Source organism: Camelus bactrianus, chromosome 20, assembly GCF_048773025.1.
Source record: "Camelus bactrianus isolate YW-2024 breed Bactrian camel chromosome 20, ASM4877302v1, whole genome shotgun sequence".
Lineage (NCBI taxonomy): Eukaryota > Metazoa > Chordata > Mammalia > Artiodactyla > Camelidae > Camelus > Camelus bactrianus.
Window position 1 is genome coordinate 40656270 of NC_133558.1, and position 24921 is coordinate 40681190.

Genomic DNA, 24921 nt, shown 5'->3' on the forward strand with positions numbered 1-24921 from the left:
AGAGTCACAACATGGTAGATTAGGACAGTAAAAATTACTAAAATATCTCCAATGATCACAAAAAGAGTCACATAAAGCCCTGGAGACTCAGTTCCCTTTCAATTATCAAGATTAGTTTTATTGTATAGTATAATACAAGCTTTGGTATTTTTCTACATACATAGAAGCATGTATTTTATATCAAAGTTTAATTTATGTAGGCTGTTGATAGTTTAAAATCCCAGAATTTGCAAGACTAACAATATGAATACTGTCTTTTACAAAAAAATTTTTGCTATTTTTAATTTATTTTCTTTTAATTCCGTTACATTTTCTACATTCAAATAGAGTTAGATAAACATGATTACCAGAAAAGGTGTATGATCCCTTAAAACTATTATAAAATTTATTATTTTATATGCAATAAGATCATTCTATTATATTATATATTATGTTATATTTTATAGTCTTCAGGATAGGCGCACCAATGCAGTAGTCAATAATACTAGAAGTAGCTTTCATTCCTTTTGAGTTAAAATTTTACTGTATCCCTTGCCAGAAGAAACAATCCAAAGCATCATCATGATATTTCTGAAAACATATCAAATATTGGTATGTGAATTCCTGGGTTTGAACTCTGATTTCTGGGCTTGATTTGATAATACTCAAATTATTGGATCCCTTTGATCACAAGTTTCCGTTTGTAAAATAGAAGTTAATGGCTCTTGGTGACGTGCTGGTCTCCCTGTGGGAGGGCCGGTGGTAGCGGCTCTGGGAGGTGCTCTCGGTCTCGCTTTCTCGCTCGCTTCCCCGGGCTCCCGTCGGTGCCCGCGCCCCACCACGCCTCCCCGGTCCCCCCCCGCCCCATCAACCTGCGTGCTGGAGTGCGTGCGAGGGAGGGGGCGCGCGTCGAGGGCGGGGGGAGGCCTTCCGGTCCCCGGGAGACCCCCAAAGGAGGCGGCGACTGTGAGGGGCTCCAGGAGGCCGTGGGCTTTGAGAGGCTGCAGGAGGCGCTGAAAGACTTTGAGAAGAATGGGAAAAAAAGAAGTTTGTCTGGATCAATTTCTTTGTCCTGTTGCCAAGAATGGAAAAACAATGATTCAGTGGTCCCAATTCAAAGGATCTTTTATTTTCAAACTGGAGAAAGTGATGGATGATTTCAGAACTTCAGCTCCTGAACCAAGAGTTCCTCCCAACCCTAATGTCGAATATATTCCCTTTGATGAAATGAAGGAAAGAATACTGAAAATTGTCACTGGATTTAATGGGTATGCATTTAATATTACTTTAAAGGTTTAGGTTTTAGCAGAATATTACAGATTGTTCTGTTTTGATGTGTCTTGTTTGATAACTGATTTTCCATTAGAGGAAGTTCTGTGTCTTGTATATTGATTTCCAGCTTACTAGTATCTAAAAATATTCATGGCTTAAAAAAAAATTTTTTTTTTTACCTTGAACCAGCTATATGGCTCAGTGGCATTTAGACTTCAAATGTGTACGACAGTGGAAACATGAATCAGAAAATATTTTTAAATTTTTTTTAAATGAAGGTACGGGGGATTGAACCCAGGACCTCTAGGATGCTAAGCATGCACTCTACCTCTGAGTTATACCCTCCCTCTTAAAAAATCATTATTTATATGACACATTGACTTCTGATTTGAGTGAGTTGTTTCACGGGATTCATTTGGAAATGCCTCAGAAATTTTCTGTACTTTAAGGTTTTGAGGTTAGTTCTGCTTACTGTGCTGTTGCCATTAATCTTGTAAGAATGAATAATTTTACAGTGAAAACACAGCATAATATTTCACACTTTCTATTTTAATATTAGAGATTTCATATACTTCTTTAAGTAGGTTTATCTGGTTCACCATTTTTAAAAATGTGTTTCTCTTTTGTAGTCTACCGGTGTTGTCGTAACTGAGAGCCAGACTTAATGAAAAATGGGCTGATTTCCTGAGTAATGATGATTATGCTGTGTATGTGAGACAGAATAATCAGGTGAGTAATTGTCTCAGGCTGGAGCCTGGCTGAGGTTTTCATTCAACAAATGTGTGAGCATCTCAGAAAATCAGAGACCTGGCAGAGGAGGGCATAGCAGCCAGCAGGGAGGCCTCTGTGTCTGGAGAGAGGACAGAGGAGCAGCAGATCGGGGGGCCAGCACCACAGAACAAAAGGGGGTTTGTCCTTAATGACGTGGCACAGGGTCCTGTGCTTCTCGGTTAGCCCCCTTTTGGACACTTCCACAGCCTATTTTTGCTTTTGAGGGGAGACGGAGGTAGTTAGGTTTATTTATTTATTTTATTTAATGGAGACACGGATTGAACCCAGGACCTTGTGCATGCTAAACACACACTCTACCACTGAGTTATGCACTCCTCCATCTTTTGTAAAAAAAATCATTCTCATTGCCATCTAATTTAAAAAATTTAGTTATGGTTTTTCAACCTTGAATCCTTCCTTTTCCTGCTTTAATTCTTTTGTTCTAGTTAGTACACTTCAGAGAAAGTCCCAGAAGTCATCTCATTCTACCTGTAAATATGTCAATATGTATCCCATATAGATAAGGCTTTTATTTTTAACTTAATGACCTTACAGTTACCTAACATTGCCTGACAGAGTAAACAGTGATTCCTCACTGTCATCTCATAGCTAATGCTTGCTTAGATTTTCCCAGTTTTCTCAAAAATGGCTTTCTATAGTAATTCCTTTGAATTTTGATACTAACAAGATCATATACCTTACATTTGGGTGATAGGTCCCTGAAGTGTTTTTTAACCTAGAATAGTTCCTCCCTTCTTTTTTCCTTTTCATGCCATTCATTTGTGCTAAAACTACATCAGCCCACAGTCTTTCTCCCTCTCCTCTGTGTCTCCTGTACAGTCAGAGTGAGGGCTGCACGGTAGTTGGGCTCAGGCTGCCCCTGAGCAGGAATATATCGTAGGGGCCAGCACGCAGCGTTGCTGGTCGTCACCATCTATTCTCTGTTAATATTGTTCATGTCACCTTCTAGATCCATCACAAACTTTGTCATCCCTCCCAAATTTATTAGCTGGAGCTGTGTCCTTTAAAAAAAACTTTCTTATGAACTCTGGTCACTATAATATAGTTCATATAGGAAAGGCAGAATAGTGGCTGTTTTTTGTTTGCTTGCTTGCTTGCGTTACCAATTTTCAGAATGATGAATTGGTGCCCTGGTACTTGTAAAGGTGACCAAGAACCTTTGTTTTGTGTATTATCATTATGATGAATTTATTGGCTTTTATGGATTTGATGTGTTTTAGCCATTTTTCCTCTTGATCATATGGGAACCCACTGATCTTTTTTTGTTTTAATTGAAGTATAGTCAGTCTACAATGCTGTGTCAGTTTCTGGTGTGCAGCGTATTGTTTCAGTCATCCATGCACATGCATGTATTCCTTTTCACATTCTTTTCCTTTACAGGTTAGTATAAGATACTGAATGTAGTTCCCTGGGCTGTACAGTAGGACCTTGTTGTTTATCTATTTTAGTATCTGTGCTAGTAGTATTAGCATTAGTAGTTAGTATTTAGACTCCCAACTTACCCTTCCTACCCCCTTGTCCCTCTGGTAACTGTTTGAGCTGTTTGTATGTTCTTGAAATTCAGCCCTTATCATTTGCATCATTTGCAAATATTTTCTCCCACCCCATAGGCTGTCTTTTTATTTTTGTTAGTTTCCTTTGTTGTACGAAAGCTTTTAAATTTGATTAGGTTCCATTTGTTTATTTTTGCTTTTATTTCTATTGCTTTGGGAGACTGACCTAGGAAAACATTGCTACAATTTATGTCAGAGAATGTTTTACCTGTGTTCTCTTCTGGATTTTTATGGTGTCCTCTCTTATATTTAAGTCGTTAAGCCATTTTGAATTTATTTTTGTGTATGGTGTGAGGGAGTGTCCTAAATAACATCATTGATTTCCATGCTGCTCTCCAGTTTTCCTAACACCACTTGCTGAAGAGACTGTCTTTTCTCCACTGTATATTCTTGCCTCCTTTGTTGAAGATTAATTGACCCGGTAGGTCTGTGGGCTTACTTCTGGGCTCTCTATTCTATTCCATTGATCCACATGTGTGTTTTTATGCCAGTACCACACTGTTTTGGTTACTGTAGCTCTGTAGTATTGTCTGAAGTCTGGGAGGGTTATTCCTTCAGCTTTGTTCTTTTTCTTCTGTGTTGCTTTGGCCATTGGGTCATTTGGGAGTCCATATAAAATTTAGGATTATTTGTTCTAGTTCTGTGGAAAATGTCCTGGGTAATTTGATAGGGGCAGCATTAAATCTGTAGGTTGCTTTGGATAGTATGGCCATATTAACAATATTAATTTTTCCAATCCAAGAGCATAGACTATCTTTTCATTTCTTTAAATCATCTTTGATTGCCTTAATCAGTGTGTTGTAGTTCTCCACATATAAGTCTTTCACCTCCTTGGTCAGGTTTATTCCTAAGTTTTTTTGGTCTTTGCTTTTCATGTAATTTTAAAAGAGATTTTTAAATTTTACTTTCATTTTCTGATATTTCATTGTTAGTATAAAGAAATGCAGCTGATTTCTGTATGTTAATCTTGTATCCTGCTACCTTGCCAAATTCATTTATCAGCTTTAGTAGTTTTTGTGTGGAGCCATTAGTTTTTGAGTGCTCCCTTGCTTTATGGCACATGTGGACCTAGGCTCATGTTACGTATTTCCTCCCCCAGAGATCAAGACAGGCAGCTTTCTAAAGAGCCCTGGTTCTATGTATTGAGAAATGATTTTGAGATCATACTGGGTGCTAGAGGAACTTTCCTTAGGAATAGAATAATGCTACTTAAAATTGATCACTCATCTATACACTGGACTAGACTTTTTACATTTAATTTTAATTTTAGGTAGGAATGATGGTTAGATGCTGTTGAACAGATGAAGAAGTTTGTGAAGGAGATGTGGGCAAAATTATCAAATTGGATAGAGATGGATTACATTGACCTCAGTGTGCAGTGTAATTGGCAGCAGAAAGGAGCACTTACTGGGCTAGGTACATTCACATGGAACTTGTAGGTAAGAACATTCTTCATCTGCTTCTGAATAGGATCTTTAGGGTTCCCAGAAATGAATGCTAACTATAGTTCATTTTTTATTGGAATCTCTAGGCTGTCCTCCACCAAGTTCTCCTCACATAAAGGCAAGATTGGTGGTAAAGTTCGTGTGAAAGCCTCATTCTTGACACTGAAATACAAGTGGGGGTCTGTGACTCAGCAAAATGTGGGGCTTGGGAAAGGCCGTAGTACCTAGGCAGGGAAGCTCTGGGTGTTGGCTTTTCATCAACTGTTGTAAACTAGGGCAGGAAAAACAAGAATTAAGCAAACCTTATGATATAAAAATAGTGTCCTTCTGCTTGTCAGTGCCCTCATGACCAGGAGCAGCCCTGCTGTTGAGGAGTCAGGTGTGTTAACTCCCTGCAACGTGGGAGAATGCACCATGGAGAATGCGGTGTCTCCATAAGTGTGTGAATGTGACAAAGTCTAATGGGTTCGCATTGAGTATCTGGGGGATATTTCAAGAATTGGGGTAATTCTAAGAATGGATGTGTTAATAAATATTCCCTGGAGGGCAGAAATACTGAGTCAGGATGAGGTCGTGCCTGGCAGGGAAGCAGTCGGTCATACCAGGAGGGGACTGTGGTTGGGATTCGATTGGATGTGACTGGACATGTTAGAGTGGTTTTGTTTTCATCTCAATCTGTCACAGTCTCAGGCTGACCTTGTCTCATATTGGGGTTCTTGTTCTGTCAGTCCTTCTGCCAAATGGCCAGCTCCCTCAGTGTTTTTCTCTCTTTTTATTAATGCTGTATGAAAATTTAGGACTGAGTTTAAGAAATGGAAATGTAGAAATGATGGGTGTTAAGACCTGGAAACACAAAATTCTCCTTAGTTTATATTTAATGTGATATTGTTGAGATTTCAAATCACATGGCATACTATGTCCATTTTAACAGTTGCAAGAAAAATAATTAAATATATGCATGGTTTTATTTTGTCTTTGAACACTTTCGGTGCCATTTTTGCTTTGTTTTGTTTCAGCTTTGTGGAAAGCCATCTTTCTGCCAGATAGCTTAGATTAGAAATGGCCGCAGTGCTGGTACTTCCTCAGTGGGCAGGGATGTTAAGAGTTTCTTAAGTTACTTGAGAACAAATGGCTTATTTAACATTTTATTTTGGTTTAACATTTTGCTTCACTTAAGAGATTCTTAAAAGCTTTACAAATCAAAACAAAGATAAATTTCAAAAATAACAACTTGGTTTAGAAGTTAATGTTTTCAGTAGCTTTCACCAAAGGGCAAGAGATACCTTAAAGTTTTTAATACAAATTTTATTCCCTAAGTTACTGAATGGAGTTTTTGGTTGGTGTAATTAAAAACAAACAAATAAACCTTCAATAAGTGGATAATTTCAAACAGATACAAAAGTCAAGATTATAGTATAATGAGCCTCCATGTGCCCATTACCTGACTTGAGCAGTTGTCAGCTCCTGGCCAAACTGTTCATTCATGGTCCCCTGCTTCCATTATTTTGAAGCTAATCCCTGATTGCTATCATGTGTTAGATGACCCAGAAGTATCTTAGTATGTCTCTCCCAGAGAGAAGTTCTTTTTGTACAACACAGAAAACTGTAATATAATATCACGTGGTTAGGTATAGTTTTAATTTTAATTTTCAGTTTTTAGTGGTGAAGGAGGTGTTCCAGACAATTTCTATTCTGTCCTAGCTGTCAGTGCTAATGGGAAAGACGTTATTGTCAACTTCCCTTAGTCTCACTGAACTGCGCTCTCATCAGACATGGAGTTGGTACCCAGTGTCCGTCCTGGTATCACGTGAGTTTTTATTTTTATGTTGCTAGACTTGTTTGGGAGGAATGGCTTTCTCTGGAATCAAGTTTAACAAATGACCTCATCTTTTTATCAACCAATGGCTATTTAAAAAATAGGTGTGATGGCTGTGAGATGTTTCCTATCAATGGATCTCAATTCAAGTACTGTGACGACTTTGATTTTTGTGAAATGTGTTTTAAAACTAGGAAACACAACACCAGGCATATATTTGGCAGAACAAATGACCCACGTATGGTAAATGATTATGTTCTCTTTCCACAAAATTTATTAGTGAGATAATTATTGTGGAAACAAAGTTAGTTTTGATCTTTAAAGCTTATGCTTAAACGGTGAGCACTGTACTCTGTGCACAGTGAAACAGGAAAGCTGGTCCTACCCACCTGGTGAATTACTAGTTTTTTTACAAGCAATGAGGAGGCCTCTGGAGCTAGAATCGTGGGGTTTGTTCACTTGTATTTCCATAGAAAAACAGTAAAATGATCTCAAGAAACTAGTAAATGTTGTTGGATGGGATGTGGAATTGGAGAGATGGAGAGGGAGTCTTTTTATTTGTGTGTCTTTTATTATTTATTTTATCACTATGGCAGAATATAGACAACATAAAATTTGTCAGTTCAGTCACTTTTAAGTGTATAATTACAGGAATTTGCACATTAACCCCACTATTTCTAAACTCTTTTCACCACTGCAAATTAGGAAGGGATCCATTAAGGAATAATAACTCCCCTTTCTTCCCTCTACCAACCCCTGGCAACCTCTAATCTGCTTTCTGTCTCTGAATTTGACAACCCTAGGGACCTCTTATAAGTGAAACCACTCAAAATTTGACTTTCTGTGTGTCTGAGTTATTTCAGTCTGCATTGTGTTTCCAGGGTTCATCCATGTCGTAGCATGTGTCAGAACTTCATTTCTTTTTGTGGCTGAGTAATATTTCATTGTATGTATATACCACATTCTGTTTATCCAGTCATCTATTATGGACATTTGGGTTGTTTGTACCTTTCAGCTCTTGTGAATAACATTGCTGTCAACATTGGTGTATGAATCTGTTTCAGTCCCTGTCTTCAAAACTAGGAGTGTAATTTCAGGGTCATTAGGTAGTTCTTTAACTTTGGTGAGGACTGCTAACATGTTTTTTATAGTGACTGCTCCATTTAACATTTCTTTCAGCAATATATGAGGGTTCCAGTTTCTCCACATCCTCACCAACATTTGTTTCTTTTCTCTTCTCTTTTCTTTTCTTTCTTTCCTCCGTCTCCAATATAAAATCTGAATGGTCATATTAAAACATATTACCTTTAATTGAAAAATCTACCCATGAAGAAAACTCCAGGTCCAGATGATTTCACCAGTGAATCTACTACAGAAGGATAATTATGACCAAATTGAATTTCAGGAATGCACAGTGTATGGTTTACTATTCATAAACCAATCAGTGTAGTTCACCACATTAGCCAAGTAAATCAGAAAACTCATGTCATTTCAATGGATGCAGAAAAAGCATTTAATAAAATTCAGCATCTGTTTGAGGAAAAAGTTTTAGCAAACTAGGATTAGAAGGGAATTTCTTTAACCTGATAGTCATTCTCAGTTAAATACCTACAGTAACCACGATACTGAAGAGATACTGAAAGCTATCTTTCTGAGATTGGGAATAAGACAATAGCACCTGTATCTCCTCTTCTAATCACCAGTGTATTGGAGGTCCCAGCAAGTAGAGTAGGGCAAAGGGAAGAGGGGAAAAAGACTATTGAAGTCCCCAGTTTTGCTAGTAGTCACTTATTAAACAGTGCAGATAAATCCATCATTGTAGAACATTCTGCTGGACAGCACTGTTTGAGATAATGCAGATTCAATCAAAACCCCAGCATGAGTTTGTTTATTTTGGTGAATTTGATGAGCTAATTCTAAAACATAGATGGACACACAAAAGGCTAAGGGTAGGCAAAACATTCTTGAAGAAGAACAAAATTCTCTACTAGATATTTAAACTTCTGAATCTGTTATAATTTAGACAACGTCTGGTTCTTAGGCAGAGACATAAGAAATCTAGGTAAGTCTGTATACAGCAGATCAAAGAATCCAAAAACAGATCCAGGCATATGTGGGTATATGATTTATGATAAAGATGACATTACAGGACATTGGGGAAAGTTTGTCCTTTTAACAATTGGTTCCTAGTTAGTTGGATGCCCGTTCTGGGAAAAGTGAAACTTGATTGCTATCACAAACACAGAAATCAGATCTCAGGGCATTGCCCGTCTCCATGTGTGAATGGTAAAACTGAACTTTTGGAAGATAACATAGAATTTCTTCATGACTTTGATATAAGGAAAGATTTCTTAAAACAGCAAAAGAACTAACTTTAAATCAAAAGTTGGTAAAATTAAGAGATCACATTCATAAAAAAATAACATTAAGAGAGTGACAGTGCAAAGCATCTGTAATCAATAAGGGCTTACATCCAAAATATGTTAAAAATAGACTTTTTAAAAAATGTAGAAATTTGTACGAAAAAGACTCTTCATAGAAAAGTGGAAAAACAGTCTGGGCATTTCACACAAGTGGCCAGTAAATAAATGAAAAGGTGCTCACAGTCATCAGGAAAACATTAAAATCACGGTGGAGTACCAATACACTGTTGTGGTTGAAGTTAGAGATACTGATGATTCCAGGTGTTGGTGAAGGAATGGAGTGGAGCACAGAGAATTTTCATAAACTGCTAGGGAAAAATTAGATAAAAAACAAACAGAAAAATAGGACAGCATCTCTGTACATGCAGAAAGACGTATAACAAAAATCTTCCCAGTGGCAGTATTCTTAATAGCTCTGAACTGGAAATAATGCAATGTCAGTTAAAAGAAGAATGGATAAATAAATCGTCACCTGTTCGTACAGTGGGGTACTATAAAATAATGATAATGAGCAAACTGTAGTTTGTTTAAACAAATTCACTTACATAAAGTTAAAACTAATCTGATTATGGAGGTCAGGATGCTAATGACTTTTAGGGGAGAGAGAATTCAGCATTGACTTAGGGGTTGTGAATCAGTGGTGGGGTGGTTCTGGGAAGACGGCAGTTTTTATTATTCCTGCCTGACAAGTTCAGTTGATGATAATTGTTTAAGTTGTATTCTAATTTCTGTATTTTTATATGTGTAACAAACAAGTTTAAACATAGAATTTAATAATAGCACTGATAATAGAAATCAAAATTAATTTTTTTTAAGAAGTGGTTATTATGTGCCGGGTTCTATTCTGCTTGTCTTCTTGTGCTATCTCATTTAAACTTTGTGACAGACCTAAGGGACTGGGGTTAGTGTAATAACACCTCTGCTGGAGGCAGGAAAACTAGGGCCCAGAGTGGCTGTCCTTATGATGCAGGGCCTTAGTCTTTTTACTGTTTATTCCCGAGTTGTTTGTATATCAAGGATCTCAGTTCTTTTCACATATATTTTTATTTATTTATATTCCTTCCCAGTTTTCTTTTGTTTTTAACATGCAGATTTAAGCATACACCCCCCACCCTCGCACCAATTATTTGACATTAGATTTCCAGTTGTTTGCTATTGCAGACAGTACCAGGTTGTATTGTTTCCTGTCTTTGTGCACAGCATCTACTATTTCCTTCAGATATAATCCACCCCCCCTTTTAAACTGAACAGAGTTGCTCTACATAATTGAGTTAACTGAATGTATTTTAAATTCTGATTAATGAATTGTTTAGACAAGTTACCCCATTTGCCATGAAGACGTGGTCCTTTTACATGTTCAGCAGATGTTTATCAGTCATACACTCTGGGTCAGTTAAGGGCCTCGTGCTGTGAAGGAGGGGACGGAGGCCGAGGTCTAAAAGCAGAGCTAAAGCAGGTGATGTGCACGTGTAAGCGGGGGTGAAGACTTGAGATTTGCACTTTAGAAAGGCCACGGTAGCCATCTCACTGAAGAAATGCAGAATTTCAGACGGGCAAGGTAAAGACAGAGTGAGCTGTTAGGGATTTGCTCCAGTTGTCTGTGTGCGGCATGGGGTGACAGAGGTGGGAAGGAGAGGTGGTATCCGAGAGTTCTGCAGGAGGTGGGATCAGCAAGGTGGGGCTGTTACTTGCGTGAGGTGGTCTGTGGATGAAAAGAGCTCTACTGTGACTCCCAGAGCCTTGGTTCTGATTGACTCATGGGAGACAGTGGCATTCGCTGTGGGAGAATATAGAAGTGGAACTTCTATTTTGGGGGGAGTTGAGCTTTGTTATCTTTAGTTTGCAGAATCCGTGCGACATTCAGGTAGAGGTTGTACGCTCCACGAGAAGGATGCTCGTCTCTTCATCGTGACTGAGCTGTCAGTGCGGTGACTGCAGCAGATGTTAAGCTGGCTGTCAACGCCAGAGCTGTTCTCAGTACTTTACACGTAGTAAAGTACTCAACCTTCACCACAGCTGTTTGAGGTACATATCATTATCATTACCAGGACATTAGGTGTGCAAGGCCACCCAGCTGGTGAAGTGTGGAGCTGAAATTTCAGACTGTAGCAGCCTGGCTAAGAGTCTGTGCTCTTCACTTTTTGACCAGTGCTGGTGTGTGTTTTGAAACAAGTCGGCTTGAGAAAAAGTACCATGGTGCTGAACAGTGTGGTGAGAGTTCGCTGGTTTACTTAAAAAAAACAAACAGGTATTCTGGGCCAGGGTTGGTTGACCAGGGTTTTATGCTTTGCCTTCTGGCTTTAGTCTGCGATTGAAAGTTTTGTTGACTGTAAGAAGAAAAGCCTTTCTCTTTTCTTAAGGAAAAAGTAACTTTTGTTAGTTAGCTAGCAAGTAACTTTATGGACCAAAATTTTAATTTTCCATGTCTTCCATGAAAAATCATGACCATGATCTCAGCCTACCTGCGAAATAGTTATTGATTGTTCATTTTGTGGCAGGCTTGCCTGGTCTAGGTTCTCTTGGGACAGTGTAAGAAGCCTCCAGAGGAATACAGCAGCCTGTGAATTTGTCTCCATGTATTGTGTGCTCAGCCTTTAATGACCTGTGTCAGTGGCGAGCACCATTAGGACGAATTTCTCACCTGCTTCAGAGGATGCCGGGGGGACTGATTGCTGTACACCTGGCAGGTGCAAAGTGGAGCCTCAGCAGTGCTTCTCTGAACTGATTGCTAAAGAGCTGCCCCACTGGACAGGCCTGGTGCGGGCATTCAGAGATTACTTTTGCAATTTACAGTTCTGAACTGACGAAAATCTCGTATGTGAAAATGAGTATTAAATGTTGTTTCCATTGCTTTACAAAAAGATGTGTTTTAAGATTTTCTCTTAAGACAGATTTATAGATACTCATTTTAATCACTACTGGATTCTATACCATCTAACGTACAACAGTTGTGTTGAGTATCATATCCTTGTTGGTAGTATTAAAGGTTTTTAATATAATTGAACATCCTAAAGTTCTTAATTTAAAGAACTATCAAATAGGTCAGAAGGTACAAACATTAGGATATGAACGCAACCTTTAAGCCTCACTTACTATTTTCTTGTAGGAGGAGAGACTTCAGCATGCAAACCTCCATCTGTTCGGCTTGCACCGTCATTTTCATTCCATGCTGCTGGCCTTCAGATGGCTGCACAGATGCCCCATTCACATCAGTACAGGGATCGTTGCCAGCCAGACATAAGTGACCAACAGGTTTCTGCCTTACCTTATTCTGACCAGATTCAGCAACTTCTAACTAACCAGGTAAGTTTACGATGTGTCAGATAAGATTTGTTGGGATGGTCATTTATTCCCTAAAATGGTGTAGTAGAAAACAGGCAAATACCTTAATGGTCTTCAGTTTTAAATGTCACATGGGACTTCAGATTAACAAAATACGATGTTAAGAAGTTTGCATTAAAATTTTTGTTGGTTTTTTCTCCTTCTCGTATGTTTTTCACTTTAATTAAAAAACACATAAACATAAACACATTCTCTCATTTTGCAATGAGGGGGGAAGTTATTTCTAAAGAATATTAGTTACAGAAACTGAAAGCTTATTTTTAAGGAAGATGGTTAAGTAGAAAAATATAAGTTACAGGAAAACAAGTCAGATTCCATTATAACAAACTTACGGAGCTGATTTTATGCTGTTATAAACTACTTTATATACATACCTACAATTAAATATGAAACTCCTTAAAATTAATGTAAATTAGTTATGCTGCTCATTCTAATATTCAGACTAGAGATTCAGTAATTTTTCATAAGAATAGTATAAAGTGAATAAATGCTGAACCCTCTTGACATACATACATATATGCATGTGTGTATGTATTTTTAATATCTTCCTGAATTAACTGCATCTACTATGTTGATTTTTGGTTTGGGAAGAATTTTTTTTTTTTTTTTTTTTACTAGCTATAGTTGTGGTAAAGTTTCTTTCCCCCTGAGGTTGAGTGTGTGATGAGCACTGAAAGTGGCTGTTTTTCCATGTACTTAGGAATTTGGTTTGCCGCTGTTTATTTAGGTCTTTTAATATGATCAAAAATTTGGAAAATTTCAGAGTATTTCTTTTACTGGATTATTTGAGGGAAATTAATTTTTCCTAACTTAATATGTGGTTTTAATAAGCTATTGGCTACAATTAAGTAATGCCATTATTTGAGGACACCCTTGTATGTATTAAAATAAAATATTGTCAATATTTGACATGATTCTACATTTATAAAATGTATTACAGTGTGTAAATAACATTCAAAATAAAATAGTAAGATAAATTATGGCAGGACTTAAGAATTCTCTTATGCAGTAAATTGAGGAATTGTATGTTTGAGAACTAGAGTAGTTGGTCAAAACTGGAAAGTGTGTGTGTACCAGAAGAAAATTCTCTGGACTTCCACACAGTAGTAATAGCATAATGATCCATTTGCTTTGTACTTGTAAGAAGCAAAGTATGTTTGGATTCATTTTCCCACTTGTTCAGAAGCAGCCTATCAGGCAGGCTGCCTGTTTTTAATCTGTTTTGCAGCTGAAGAGACTGAGCTCCCATTTGTGATCTCTCCGAGTATGTAGGCAGTAGACTCTGGGGTCCAGCCCAGGCTTCTTTCTTTTTAGATACAGTGCTCTCTCCACTCTAACACCCAGCATGTGCAAAGGACTAGGAAAAAACCCAGTCCCTTAAAGTTATTTTTATGGTTGTATTATCGTAGTAGGTAATCTAGTTAGCTAGCAAAGTACCTATTTTTAGATACAACTAACATCTTTCTAAAATAAGAGAAGTTAATTTAGTATCCATTTTAAGCTGTAAAATATTTTTAGATTCATATTGTGTAAAAAAACTCTTTTAAGTAATAATATTCAGCCAGATATTTTTGCCAAACTCCAGAAGTTTCTGAACCTAAGGCAGTCAGATTAAAAGCATTCTTCTAACTGAAGTATAAAACACTAAAACTGTGTGCTGATGTGGCCTGGTCTACCAGATGTGGGTTCCAGATCCTGACTCATGATCTAATTGTGTGACTTGAGTCAGGCTACATGGACTCTTCTCTCTGTGCCTTGAATGTAAGATTGGACTAGACTCGACATCCCCCACACCCAAGTGCCTTCTAGCTCTAAACTTTGGTAATTTCATTATTTGATTTCCATTGTTACTTGTTAATCATCCTATCAGTGTCTTTTCAATAAGGTTTATTGTACAAGTAAGTTGAAATGAGCTTACTTTAACATTTCATTTCTGGTAATTAATCTTTCTAATATGAGTGTGTTTCACATAAATTTAAACACAGTTTTGTTCAAAAGATAAATGTAGTAAAAGTGTAGAAAAGTATGGTTACTGTTTGGAATGTTGAGCCTGTTTGCGCTATTACAGTTTTCACGGCACCTTTCATGGTTCTTAAACTGTGTGTTCTGCATGTGTGTTATGTATGCTGTTCAGCTTTATTAATAGGTCTCAAGATAGCAAGAATGGCAGAATATAGTGTTTCTTACTCTTTACTATATATGAAAATATGAGGTAAATGTAAATAAAATGGATGGAATAGGTATTATTAAACTAGGAAACAATTTTTTAATGAAGTCCTGGCAGTTACACTATGGAATCTTTTCAAGAAAAAAAAAGATTGTTTTAGCTCTTGTAACTGATCTAAGCAGGAGGTGAGAACTATTGCTTTTTTTTTTTTTTTTTTTTGGTCTTTGTGATCTGTGTCTTCACACAGAAAGGTCAGGAGATTTAGAGCCTTGGGGGTGTGGCTGTTTTGGGCTCCCAGAGCCAGATAGCTGAGGCAGCAGGAGAATTATCTCAGCAGCCATCCCTTTTGCAGGGAGGACGTTGAGCAGCAGTGTGGAGGGGAGCTCGCTATCTGCAGCAGCTTGGTGAGCTCCTGGGTCCTCTGAACCACTGGGTTTTTTCACCCAGCTGGGGAAGGGAAGAAGGGAGCTTGTTACATTACATCTCCTGACTTTGTGACTGTGGAAGTTGGAAGAGGACAAAGCATCAGATGCTTAGGGCTGGTTTGAGTTTGAGTATAAATTTGTAACAGTGTATTTGGAAAAATTATTTTCTAATTCTGGATTTGTGATTATGGCATGACAGTAGTGAAAAACAGAAAATTTGTTTACCTAACATGAAATCACAATGAAAGTTAGTGAAGAAAGTGTTGTTTAGTTTGTAGGAATTAATTTGTTCTTCCCATGTGTTTTGAGCATTTACTCTGTACAAGGCACTATTGGAAGCACTGAAGTACAGTCTGATCCAAAGGCCAATTTTTTTGTGGATGGAATGCATCTGGTTTATATATACATATGTTCCTGAAATAGTAACTTCTGTTGCCAAAAGTCTGTAAAAAAAGTAAGATATTTAGAATTAGCTAATCAACTTGGCCTTGTAGGTGTTTTGGCCAGTTGTGAAAAGGTTAGCAGTGTGACATGCTAGGTGCACAGTGCACACTTACACTCTGTGTGTATAAAAATGTGGTAGTCAGAATTACTTTCATAGCCAATTTCAGGTCTGTGCAGTACATTAAAAAATCTTTTTTTGATTGTGTGATTTTGATGTTTTAAGTGAGCATAGTTACTCCTGGAAAGATGTAGCCATTGGTTCTTTTTTCCAGTGTTTGAAATACCAGTGGAGTTGTAAGTGGGCAAGTTGAAAACTTAAACATATTTATAGTTTTGAACATAACTGACTTTAATAAATGCATATGTTTATTTTATTGATACATATTATGCATGGCTCAATTATTTTGCCCAACAAATAGCCTAAAAATGATTCCACCAAGAAACTAGAATAGACTCCTAAAATTAACAGGGAGCCCCTGGCCCAGTGCTGTGATTCAGAGTGTGGGGTTGGGCGTAAGGCCGCCTTAGTTCTCTTCTCATCTGTATTATTTTACTGGCTCTAGGACCTTGGCTAAGTAACATTACCTCAGGAACACAGGTTTCTCATTTGTAAAATGGTGACAGAAACATTACTTATTTTCATGAGATTGTTGAGAAGATTACATGAAAGATGTAAAAATATGCATGCCCAAAATACAGTGTATAGCAAACACTCGCTGCTACAGTTATTATTTTATTGTTAACTACTTAAGTAATTCATTCATTTCTAATGATAGTTATACCTTCTGTCAACGCTTACTACAGTGGTAATGAAGTATTTCACTGGTTCAGATTTTGTGAAACCTCACAGTGAGGCTGCACTCCAGTAGTCCAAGAAGGGTCTTGCCGAGAACATTACCTGCTTGAAAACAATGCCAGTGCTTAAAAAATAAGAAAGGAAATAGATTACGAGAAACCTGTTTCATTGCCTTAAATGCTTACAGCTTCATTCACATGAAAATAATTGACACGCTTATACTGATATTGGCTATTCCTTCAGTCTCCAAGGACTGGTATGAGAGCCAAATACTCTGTGAACCTAGTTGTACCTGTTTATATTTAAAAAAATAAAACAATATGTATTTTAAAAATTAATTCAGATTATCTTATTAAGTCTTACTATATTTTCAGACAAATAGTTTTAATCACTGTTTGTCCCCTTAAACCTTATTTGGAACTTTGAGAAGAAGAGATCATGGGAAAAGTTCATTATTAACTGAATACAGTAATTCAGTGAATTTGCTATCTGGGTAACAACGTTTAGAATTTGAGTATAGATGCAAAGGAGACTAATGTTAAGATCGGTTTGCTTACTGCTGTGATCACTCCATCTTCTCATGCTGCCGGGATGGTGATTCTTTTCTGTTGCATCCATTGTTACCTCTACCCTCCTCTCCTTTTTTGTTAGTGTGAGTTAACTTTGTTAATTTCCCCAAGATTCCAGACATTTCTGTGAGGCCTTAGTGTGATGTGTTTGCTTTCTCTCTGCCCCTCAAATTGACCAGAGTGTCCTTTGAAAGGGGCTGCATCAGGGGCTCCTGGCTCAGTAGATTTTGCTGGTATAAATGTCTGTAAGAGAGCTAGACAGGAATCCAAGGATGGCTAGTGGTAGGGACTGTAGGTACCTTGATGTAATTAACTGGTTTTGAGGATCAGGACCTCTTGGCTGCAAGAAGCCCCACTGGGAACCCCTTTACTGAGGCTTGCCACGTGGCAGAGTCGGGTGGGAACAACAATCCAGCATCACTGGCATGCTAGTTGCAGTGTCCCTGGGTGTGCTTGTGTATGGAGGACATTCGTGTTCCTGCTCCAGCCCCCATCTAGCAGGAAGCTCACAGTTGTACTCTGAATGCTTACTGGATGATGAAAGACGTGGTTTAGCATTGCGCTGGGAGTATGGCTGAAATGAGTTTTTTGAAAGAAAGTTTCATTAGCTTTAAGGTGTCCTCTGGAACTTATTTGAGGTCAGCTCTTAGTGTAATCAGGAGTAGAGATACTGGTATTATGGATTAATTTGTTTATTCAGCAGATATTTATTAAAGAACCTACTGTGTGCCAGGCACTGTTGTAGGCAAAGGTAATACAACATTGAACAAAATCCCTGTGCCACACGGAGTTTTCTTTGCAGTGGAAGGAGAACAAACCAAAACCAGTAAATGAGCAAATGTATACTAGCATGTCAGGTGGTGATAACTCAGCAGGGCAGGGGCCAAGGGAACATGGAGGGTGAGCTCAGATGCGTCAGGTGGAGAGCATGCTTTGCTCAATTATGTTACAGAAGTGAGTGCAGATTTCAGCCTTGCTTACATTATAGGCAGATGCTTGTTGGAGGGCAGGCTCTGGGGGTGTTGGGAGCTGCACTTCTGCAGCACCAAACTCCATCTCTGCCCTGTGACCAGCTTGCTTCATGGTGCCAGCTGGGTCCTAAAATCTTGTCTTAGGAGGCTGGAAGATGAGTTAGTCTTTGCCTGCTGTGAACCAGGTCACACTTAGGAATAATTCAGAAGTTTTTCCTTGGCTAATTGTATGGTGGAGAAGCCCTCTTGGGCAGCATATCATGCATGTCTCCTGAACCAGGGGTATGCCTATAATGCTGTTATTTAATTTGGGGAACAGAACTGAAGCCTTGGGCAGCTGGGCATATTATCTTCTTGTTTCATTATTTTTCCAGTGGTTGTCTTCATTGGATTCCAGTTAAAAGAGATAACTGACACTTCTAATGTAGATGTTTTTTTTTTCATAATACATATACACAGGTTACAAAAGAGGGAATTCATGCCAGTACAGTATAGTTAAAGTGCTAGTCTTTTTTGTCTATTTAAGGTGATGCCTGATATTGTCATGTTACAGAGGCAGATGCCCCAAACCTTCCGTGATCCAGCTACTGCTCCTCTGAGAAAACTTTCTATTGACTTGATCAAAACATATAAGCATATTAATGAGGTAAGACTATTGATTTGTTATAACACCATCTACCTTGCAATAGAGTAGGGGAAAGAAGTTATTTTGTGATGTATTTAAACATACTAAAATTTTTTACTCCCAATGATTTGTCATATTGATGATTATTATGAAGACTGGTAAGTTAATGATTTATGGATAGTACAATTACATAAAAGAAAAAAGGCATATTAACAGGGACTACAGAAAATTAAGATAATTAAGGATAACTTTTCTTCTTTTTCAAAATGTTTAATATAGGCTGAGTTATCACTTCTATAATAACTCCTTTTCAAAACAAGAAAGGGGAAGGAAGGGAATAATGACGCTGGAAAAGACGGAATATGTTAGAATTTTGATTGAATTTTTGTTTATCTGTTTCCCTATTGCCGTGGATGTCAGGAAGCTCTGAGATGTATTCAGTACCCAGGTAACAGGCATCTGGCCTAGTTTATCTATATAATTTTCTTTTTAAATTGATATATGTTCTTTTATCTGTATCTTTTCATTGTAAGATATCCAAAAGCCTTTTTGGTGGAAGTAAGTATGATAAAAAAAATACACTTTGAATAACTCATCTTCCAACTTGACTCTTTGCGTCCAAAAATTAATTTTCTGGTGTTGTCTTAGACCTCTGGCATGATTGTTAATTGCTTCTAACTGCAACTCTAGCTCTGTAATTAATTATTAAATGAGATTTTCTGGAGAAGAGTGCCTGTGCTTTCTTTCCTTTTCCGGGGGGCCCTACATCCTTTCACACTGAAGGCTTATCTTCTACCAGGGTTAGAGCCACTTATCTAAAAAGACATTCTTACGTGTGTATAAATTTTATAATAGTTAGATGCCATTTAATCCCAGTATTTATGTTGCTGTGGCATTGTGGCAAGATAAAATTGGAATGAACTCAATGAGGAACATTTCTAAATTGGATTTTGTACATAATTAATGTGTTATAAAAGATGTGCCAAACCAGCTTTTGGTTATCTGAAAATATCTGATAAAATAGTTAACACTTTATTAATGTCAGTTTGTTAATATCTGATAAATAGTTAAACTGTTAGCAGTAACTCTGTTGAAGCTTGTTTTCAACTGTTTTGCCACCTTGTAAACTAGAATTTTTGTGATGTTACTCCTTGCAGTGTAATTTATAACTTCCTCAGTTAGTTACCAATCACTTGGACTATTGCCTAGCCCAACTATTATTTTTAACTAGTCTTAGAAACTATAAGAAAAACAGATATAAGGAAAATAAATCATTTTGTGATCAACCACAAGGTTCATGGCCTTTAGTGTGTGCGGGATAGGTAGGGAGCATATCTGTTTTTCATTAATGTGTTGTTATAGGCTTAAAAACTGGGCATGTCTCAGAGGCCCCTTTTATATTAGTAAAACATCAGTTCATATACATTTAAACTTTCATTTTTAAACTCTTTTGCCTTAGGATCAAATATAAAATTGGGATGGACTAGAAGGGGGCATGAAGGAACTTGAATATAAGGAGGATGAAAATGTTATTTATTTTGTTTGGCATTTCTTGATTGCATCAACATGTGCAATTTTCCAAAATCGCTCATGTGATACACTCTTGAGATCTATGCCATTTCACTGTATATAAATTATATCTTGGTTTAAAAAAATAAATGTAGATCAGGTCCTGTTACTCTTCTTGAATGGGAGGCGTTGCTCCAGTTACTTAACATCTATTTACAAAATATATAAACTGTGTAATTCTAAAGGGAATTTTACTGCAGAAATTTTCTCTGGTTATATATTAGTGTTATTCTGTAATTCAAATAGCAACTATAGAAAATTCTTTATTTCATTTGTGTGTGTGTGTGTGTGTTAAAGAATAGAAACTCATCTGTTTCCTACTGATAGCAGATTTGTCTTGATATATGGTGTGCACATACCCCCGAGTGATTTTAGTGACACACTTAACAATAACTATGATTATATTGTAAAAAATGGAGAAAAGTGGATGGATCATTATGAAATTGACTCCTTGATAGGCAAAGGTTCCTTTGGACAGGTAATTTAATGGAAAATGCTGAATTTTATAGTTAGAACGTATTAGTGAATCATGTTGTTACATCTTTTTCTCAAGTGTACACTTTTAAGGTTTGTAAATAGATCTCAGCAACGGACATGTAAGTATTCCGATTATCATTGTTCTGTGAAGGTACTAATACTGCATCAGCTCTAAAAATTCCATTAGCAGTTTTTTGTGGGTTTTTTTTTTTTTTTTTGGTTTTTTTGAACTTATTGAACTTAACCAGGTAGCTACTTTACTAAGTGGTTGATTTTAATCACTGATAGGTAGTATTGCCTCTTTCACATGGGCTTTGGAGTGTGTGGGTGGTTCTTCATTATGTATGTTAGAGATAATTGCGTTCCTGTCTGATATTCCTCTTCAAAGAGAAAAACACTTACCATCTTCAGCCAGCACAGCAGGTGCCCTCTCACTTTTTCAGAGGCTTGGATGCCAGGGGTTGTGCCTTGACTTTGTCTCTTGGCTCCTTTTCTAACTCTGCCAGGCCTCTGAGTGGGCAGACAGTCTCCAGGATGTCCTTCTCAGGCCCCACAGCACCAGCATGACTAAGGCTGTGACTGGTGGAGTTCTGACGGGCAGGACCACTCTGGCAGCGTGGCTGCTTAGGAAAGTGAGGAAGGAACTCCAGGGGACCTGGTTTTTTCACTTCCTTCCTGGCCTCTTCTCTCTACCCACGAATCTCCTCTCCTCACTTGCCCATCCTGCTCAATACAGAGGACAAAACCCTAACTGCATCAGTGTCTTACATCAGCTGAGCCCAGACTTAGCTGTCAGTCCTTCCTCCTTGCACTTCATGAAGCTTTTCTCGGGCTGTGGCTTCCCAAGCTGTTCCCACTCCTAAATCCACCATCTCATTGGGTCACTGCAGAGCTGTTTTATTTGAGGTATGGTTTCCTGTTCATCCCATTCTCCATTGCCTTGCAACTTTTCTGCAGTGAAGCAGTTATTAATTTGCAATCCAAATACTTTTGACTTTTTGACAATTTGGGGGGTTGTTACTGTTTTTTTCTTAAACTGTGGAACCTACATGTTCTTACTTATCTGTTCCTGCCTTGTGAGAAACAAAATATGCCTCTATCACCCTGTGAGGAAAGGTTTTCCTGTATGAATTTGATCGTGTTTAGGACAGAAAGAATACTGTAAGCCACTAGCAGCCACAGGCTGAGACTAGGACACACCTAAGTGATGAAACCTGGAGGAGGTATGCACAAGGTTGTTAGCAGAGCTCTGCAGCTCTGGGGTGGCTCTGCCAGGCCTTGGTGTCACATGTACAGTATGCCTGCCCCTTTACATGATGTCAAGGAATTTTTGTAATTATGCATAATTCAGGGCACTTTCCCTTGATTCTAACCTCTTTCTTCTGAGTCAGGGGTTTCTCAGTGTTATGGGAGCCCTTCTGTATCAAAATATTACTTCTTGTCAGAAGCAACTTCTACTTCTCTGTCACAGCCTCTTAAGGAAGGGTGTTTCTGAGGCCTACCGCTTACATAAGTAAGGCTGTGAATGCACCAGGTGGAGTGATTTCTGTCTCCACCCTCAAAATCACACCAACGCTCTGGCAGTTGACCCCAGCAGGGCGGCGTCTGCCTTCTGTGATGCCCACTGTGCAAGTCGGGGCCACGCGGCTTGCTTTTTAACTTAGTTTTCCTTGGCACTTAACCTTCAAGCTCACAGTGATCTCCCCCTCCCCTTTACCTTTTCTCATACCCTGATTTCTAAGAGCACGCTAGCATCGTATACTTGTGAAAGTACAGGCCTGTTTGACATCAGGATTCATTTCCCCAGATGAGACTGATTGACGCCTTCCTCCTAGGCTGAAGTGTGTTCAGGGTCAGGGCCTGTCACTCGCCAAATAAAGTCTTCCTTATTGACTTTGTCAAGCTTTCTCTAAATTCCCTGACAGGTCCTTGTCAAATAAGCAGCTCCTTCATTTCTTAGGCCAGTGGTTATCAGTCCTGATTGCACATTGAAAATTTCCAGGGAGCTTTGGGGCTGGGGGCTGGGGAGGGAGGACTGATGCCTAAGCTCCAGACTAATGAACTAAGAATCTCTGACTGAATTCTGGACATTGGCATTCTTGAAAACTGCCTATTGAATGTATAATTCAAGGTCAACAATCATTGTTTTACCACCGAGCCAGTTAACTATTTGCAAAGTCAGTAAATGGTTGGGGCCCTGTTAGTGGCCTTTGTCCTGGAGACCATTAGGATCTGGGCACTAAACTGCCACTCTTGATGTAGTCAGTATGGTCAGTGAAAGAGAGTATCAAAACCACTTGGTCATGGTCAGATGCTTACATGGGTCACCTCTGATTCAAAAGGCAGTAGGCAGTAGTTTATTTTAGAATTGGGTGAAACCAGAGATACTGCTTTTTTTATATTTCAAGTTTGATTTCAGCTAAACCATTTATGATCTGCCATTGACAATAACCTTGACTGATGTGGATCTTGGACCATGCATCCATTCTCTTCCTCTAATCCAGTGATGCTCAACCAAAACATGGGAATCACTTGGAGTTCTACATGCATCTCCAGACATTCTGAATATGCTAGAAAATGTGTCTAAAGCTATTATCTATTCAGACTGTATATAATGTTATAAAAGTAAGAATATTTAATCAGGTATAGTGGTTATTTCTAATTTGTATAGATACAGTTTTCTTTTATCTTTGTATTTCTTTCCTAGTTTTTAATGTAAATTTCTGTGTCAACAGTGTGAAACTTGTTTAAATGAGTAAAATTTAAAATGAGAGGTGTGCAGTCATTTGTTCACAAACACTTCAGTTTCCTTAGCATTAATTCTCATTTTAAAACTCAAAATCCTCTAAGTATGGTATTTTAACTTATTTCCTGCTTATTTAAAAAAAATTTTTTTGGTCTGAAGTAATTCTCTTATATGCCTATGAAAATGTAATTTAAATTTAGAAACTTATCTACATTTTTCAGATGACTTACAAACTTTTAAATATCTCACATGTATACTTAGAATTTAAACCAGGTTTTTTTCTCGCATTAAAAGAATAGTCAGACGTATTGTTTTATAATGTTATTTAGTAAGAAAGGTGGAAAACCAAAGCACTTGTCAACATTCATAATTTATTTTTGAAAGAGGAAAATAGTTATTCTAATTTTGTTAAGAAACTTACCTACTTTGTGGATGTTTAGAAATACTATAAGGATGCAAAAGAAATCCAATTGAAAAGATTGACTTAAAGTGACAATAAAGTAGTAAATGGATGCTGTTAAATGGAAATGAATAGAATCTCATATTTAGGAAGGTCAGAAAAATGGGAATTAGATAAATGTATAATTAAGGTGAATTGTAAATTGTTGTTAATGAAATAGATATTATTTATCTTTTTTTGCTTTTAGGTTGTAAAGGCATATGATCGTGTGGAGCAAGAATGGGCTGCCATTAAAATAATAAAGAACAAGAAGGCTTTTCTGAATCAAGCCCAGATAGAAGTGCGACTTCTTGAGCTCATGAGCAAACATGACACTGAAATGAAGTACTACATAGGGAAACAGACAGACAGACAAAGCAATGCGCCCTGACCCAGACCAAAATTTTGAGTTAATGGTTATTTTTATATGATAATATGTTGCTTTTATCTTAAAGTGATTGAATAAAAATCAGTTATTTCTGTTGGAGGGCATATAGATCTATATATATTACTTGATCTGGCGGTGGTATTTTAAATCTTTAGGAATGGCATTCCAGGTGGTACATAGTCTAAAAACAAGTAAGAATAGTCTCTCTCTCTCTTTTTTTTTTGCAACTTATGAGTGCCCTTTGTTTGCTTTAATGATACATTAAACTCCAGAGATTTCTTTGTTTAACTTTAATCATTTCTAATACAGCTCAGAAATTAGAAGTGAGGTACTATGTTGCTAATGATTATAGAACCATTTTTGGAATGTCTTCCTCAAGAAATAACAGCCACCATGTCTTGAACTTCTACCATATTGCTTGTGCTTTTCCTCCATTGTCTGTAATAGTCATAGCAGTCCTGTAAGGAAGGTGGTAGAATCCTTGTACTGCAGATGGTCTCAAAGAGTAACATACCCAAGGTCCCAGGGCTCTGAAAACAAAACAAACAAACAAAAAAAGGGACAGAAGAGTTAAGAAAATAGTGACTTCTAGGGCCAGTTGGTACATGGGTAAGCTATCTTCTAGTTATACATTCTTTAATACTATTTTTAATCAAATCTAAGACACCAGTGAACTCCAGACA

The 24921-nt window shown here is 37.7% G+C and overlaps 1 protein-coding gene and 1 pseudogene across 1 annotated transcript; one reads left to right on the top strand and one right to left on the bottom strand.

Moving 5' to 3' along the window:
* The first annotated feature begins 933 nt into the window (after positions 1–933).
* LOC141574268 (dual specificity tyrosine-phosphorylation-regulated kinase 1A-like) lies at positions 934–24241 on the top strand. The gene is made up of 5 exons (XM_074348998.1): positions 934–1247; positions 1881–1980; positions 12387–12583; positions 18548–18640; positions 24059–24241. The coding sequence occupies exons 3-5, from the start codon at positions 12464–12466 to the stop codon at positions 24239–24241; spliced, it is 396 nt and encodes a 131-aa protein (XP_074205099.1). The 5' UTR covers positions 934–1247; positions 1881–1980; positions 12387–12463.
* The window catches only part of LOC123616999 (inner nuclear membrane protein Man1-like), an 82296-nt pseudogene continuing 77842 nt past the window's right edge, over positions 20468–24921 (bottom strand).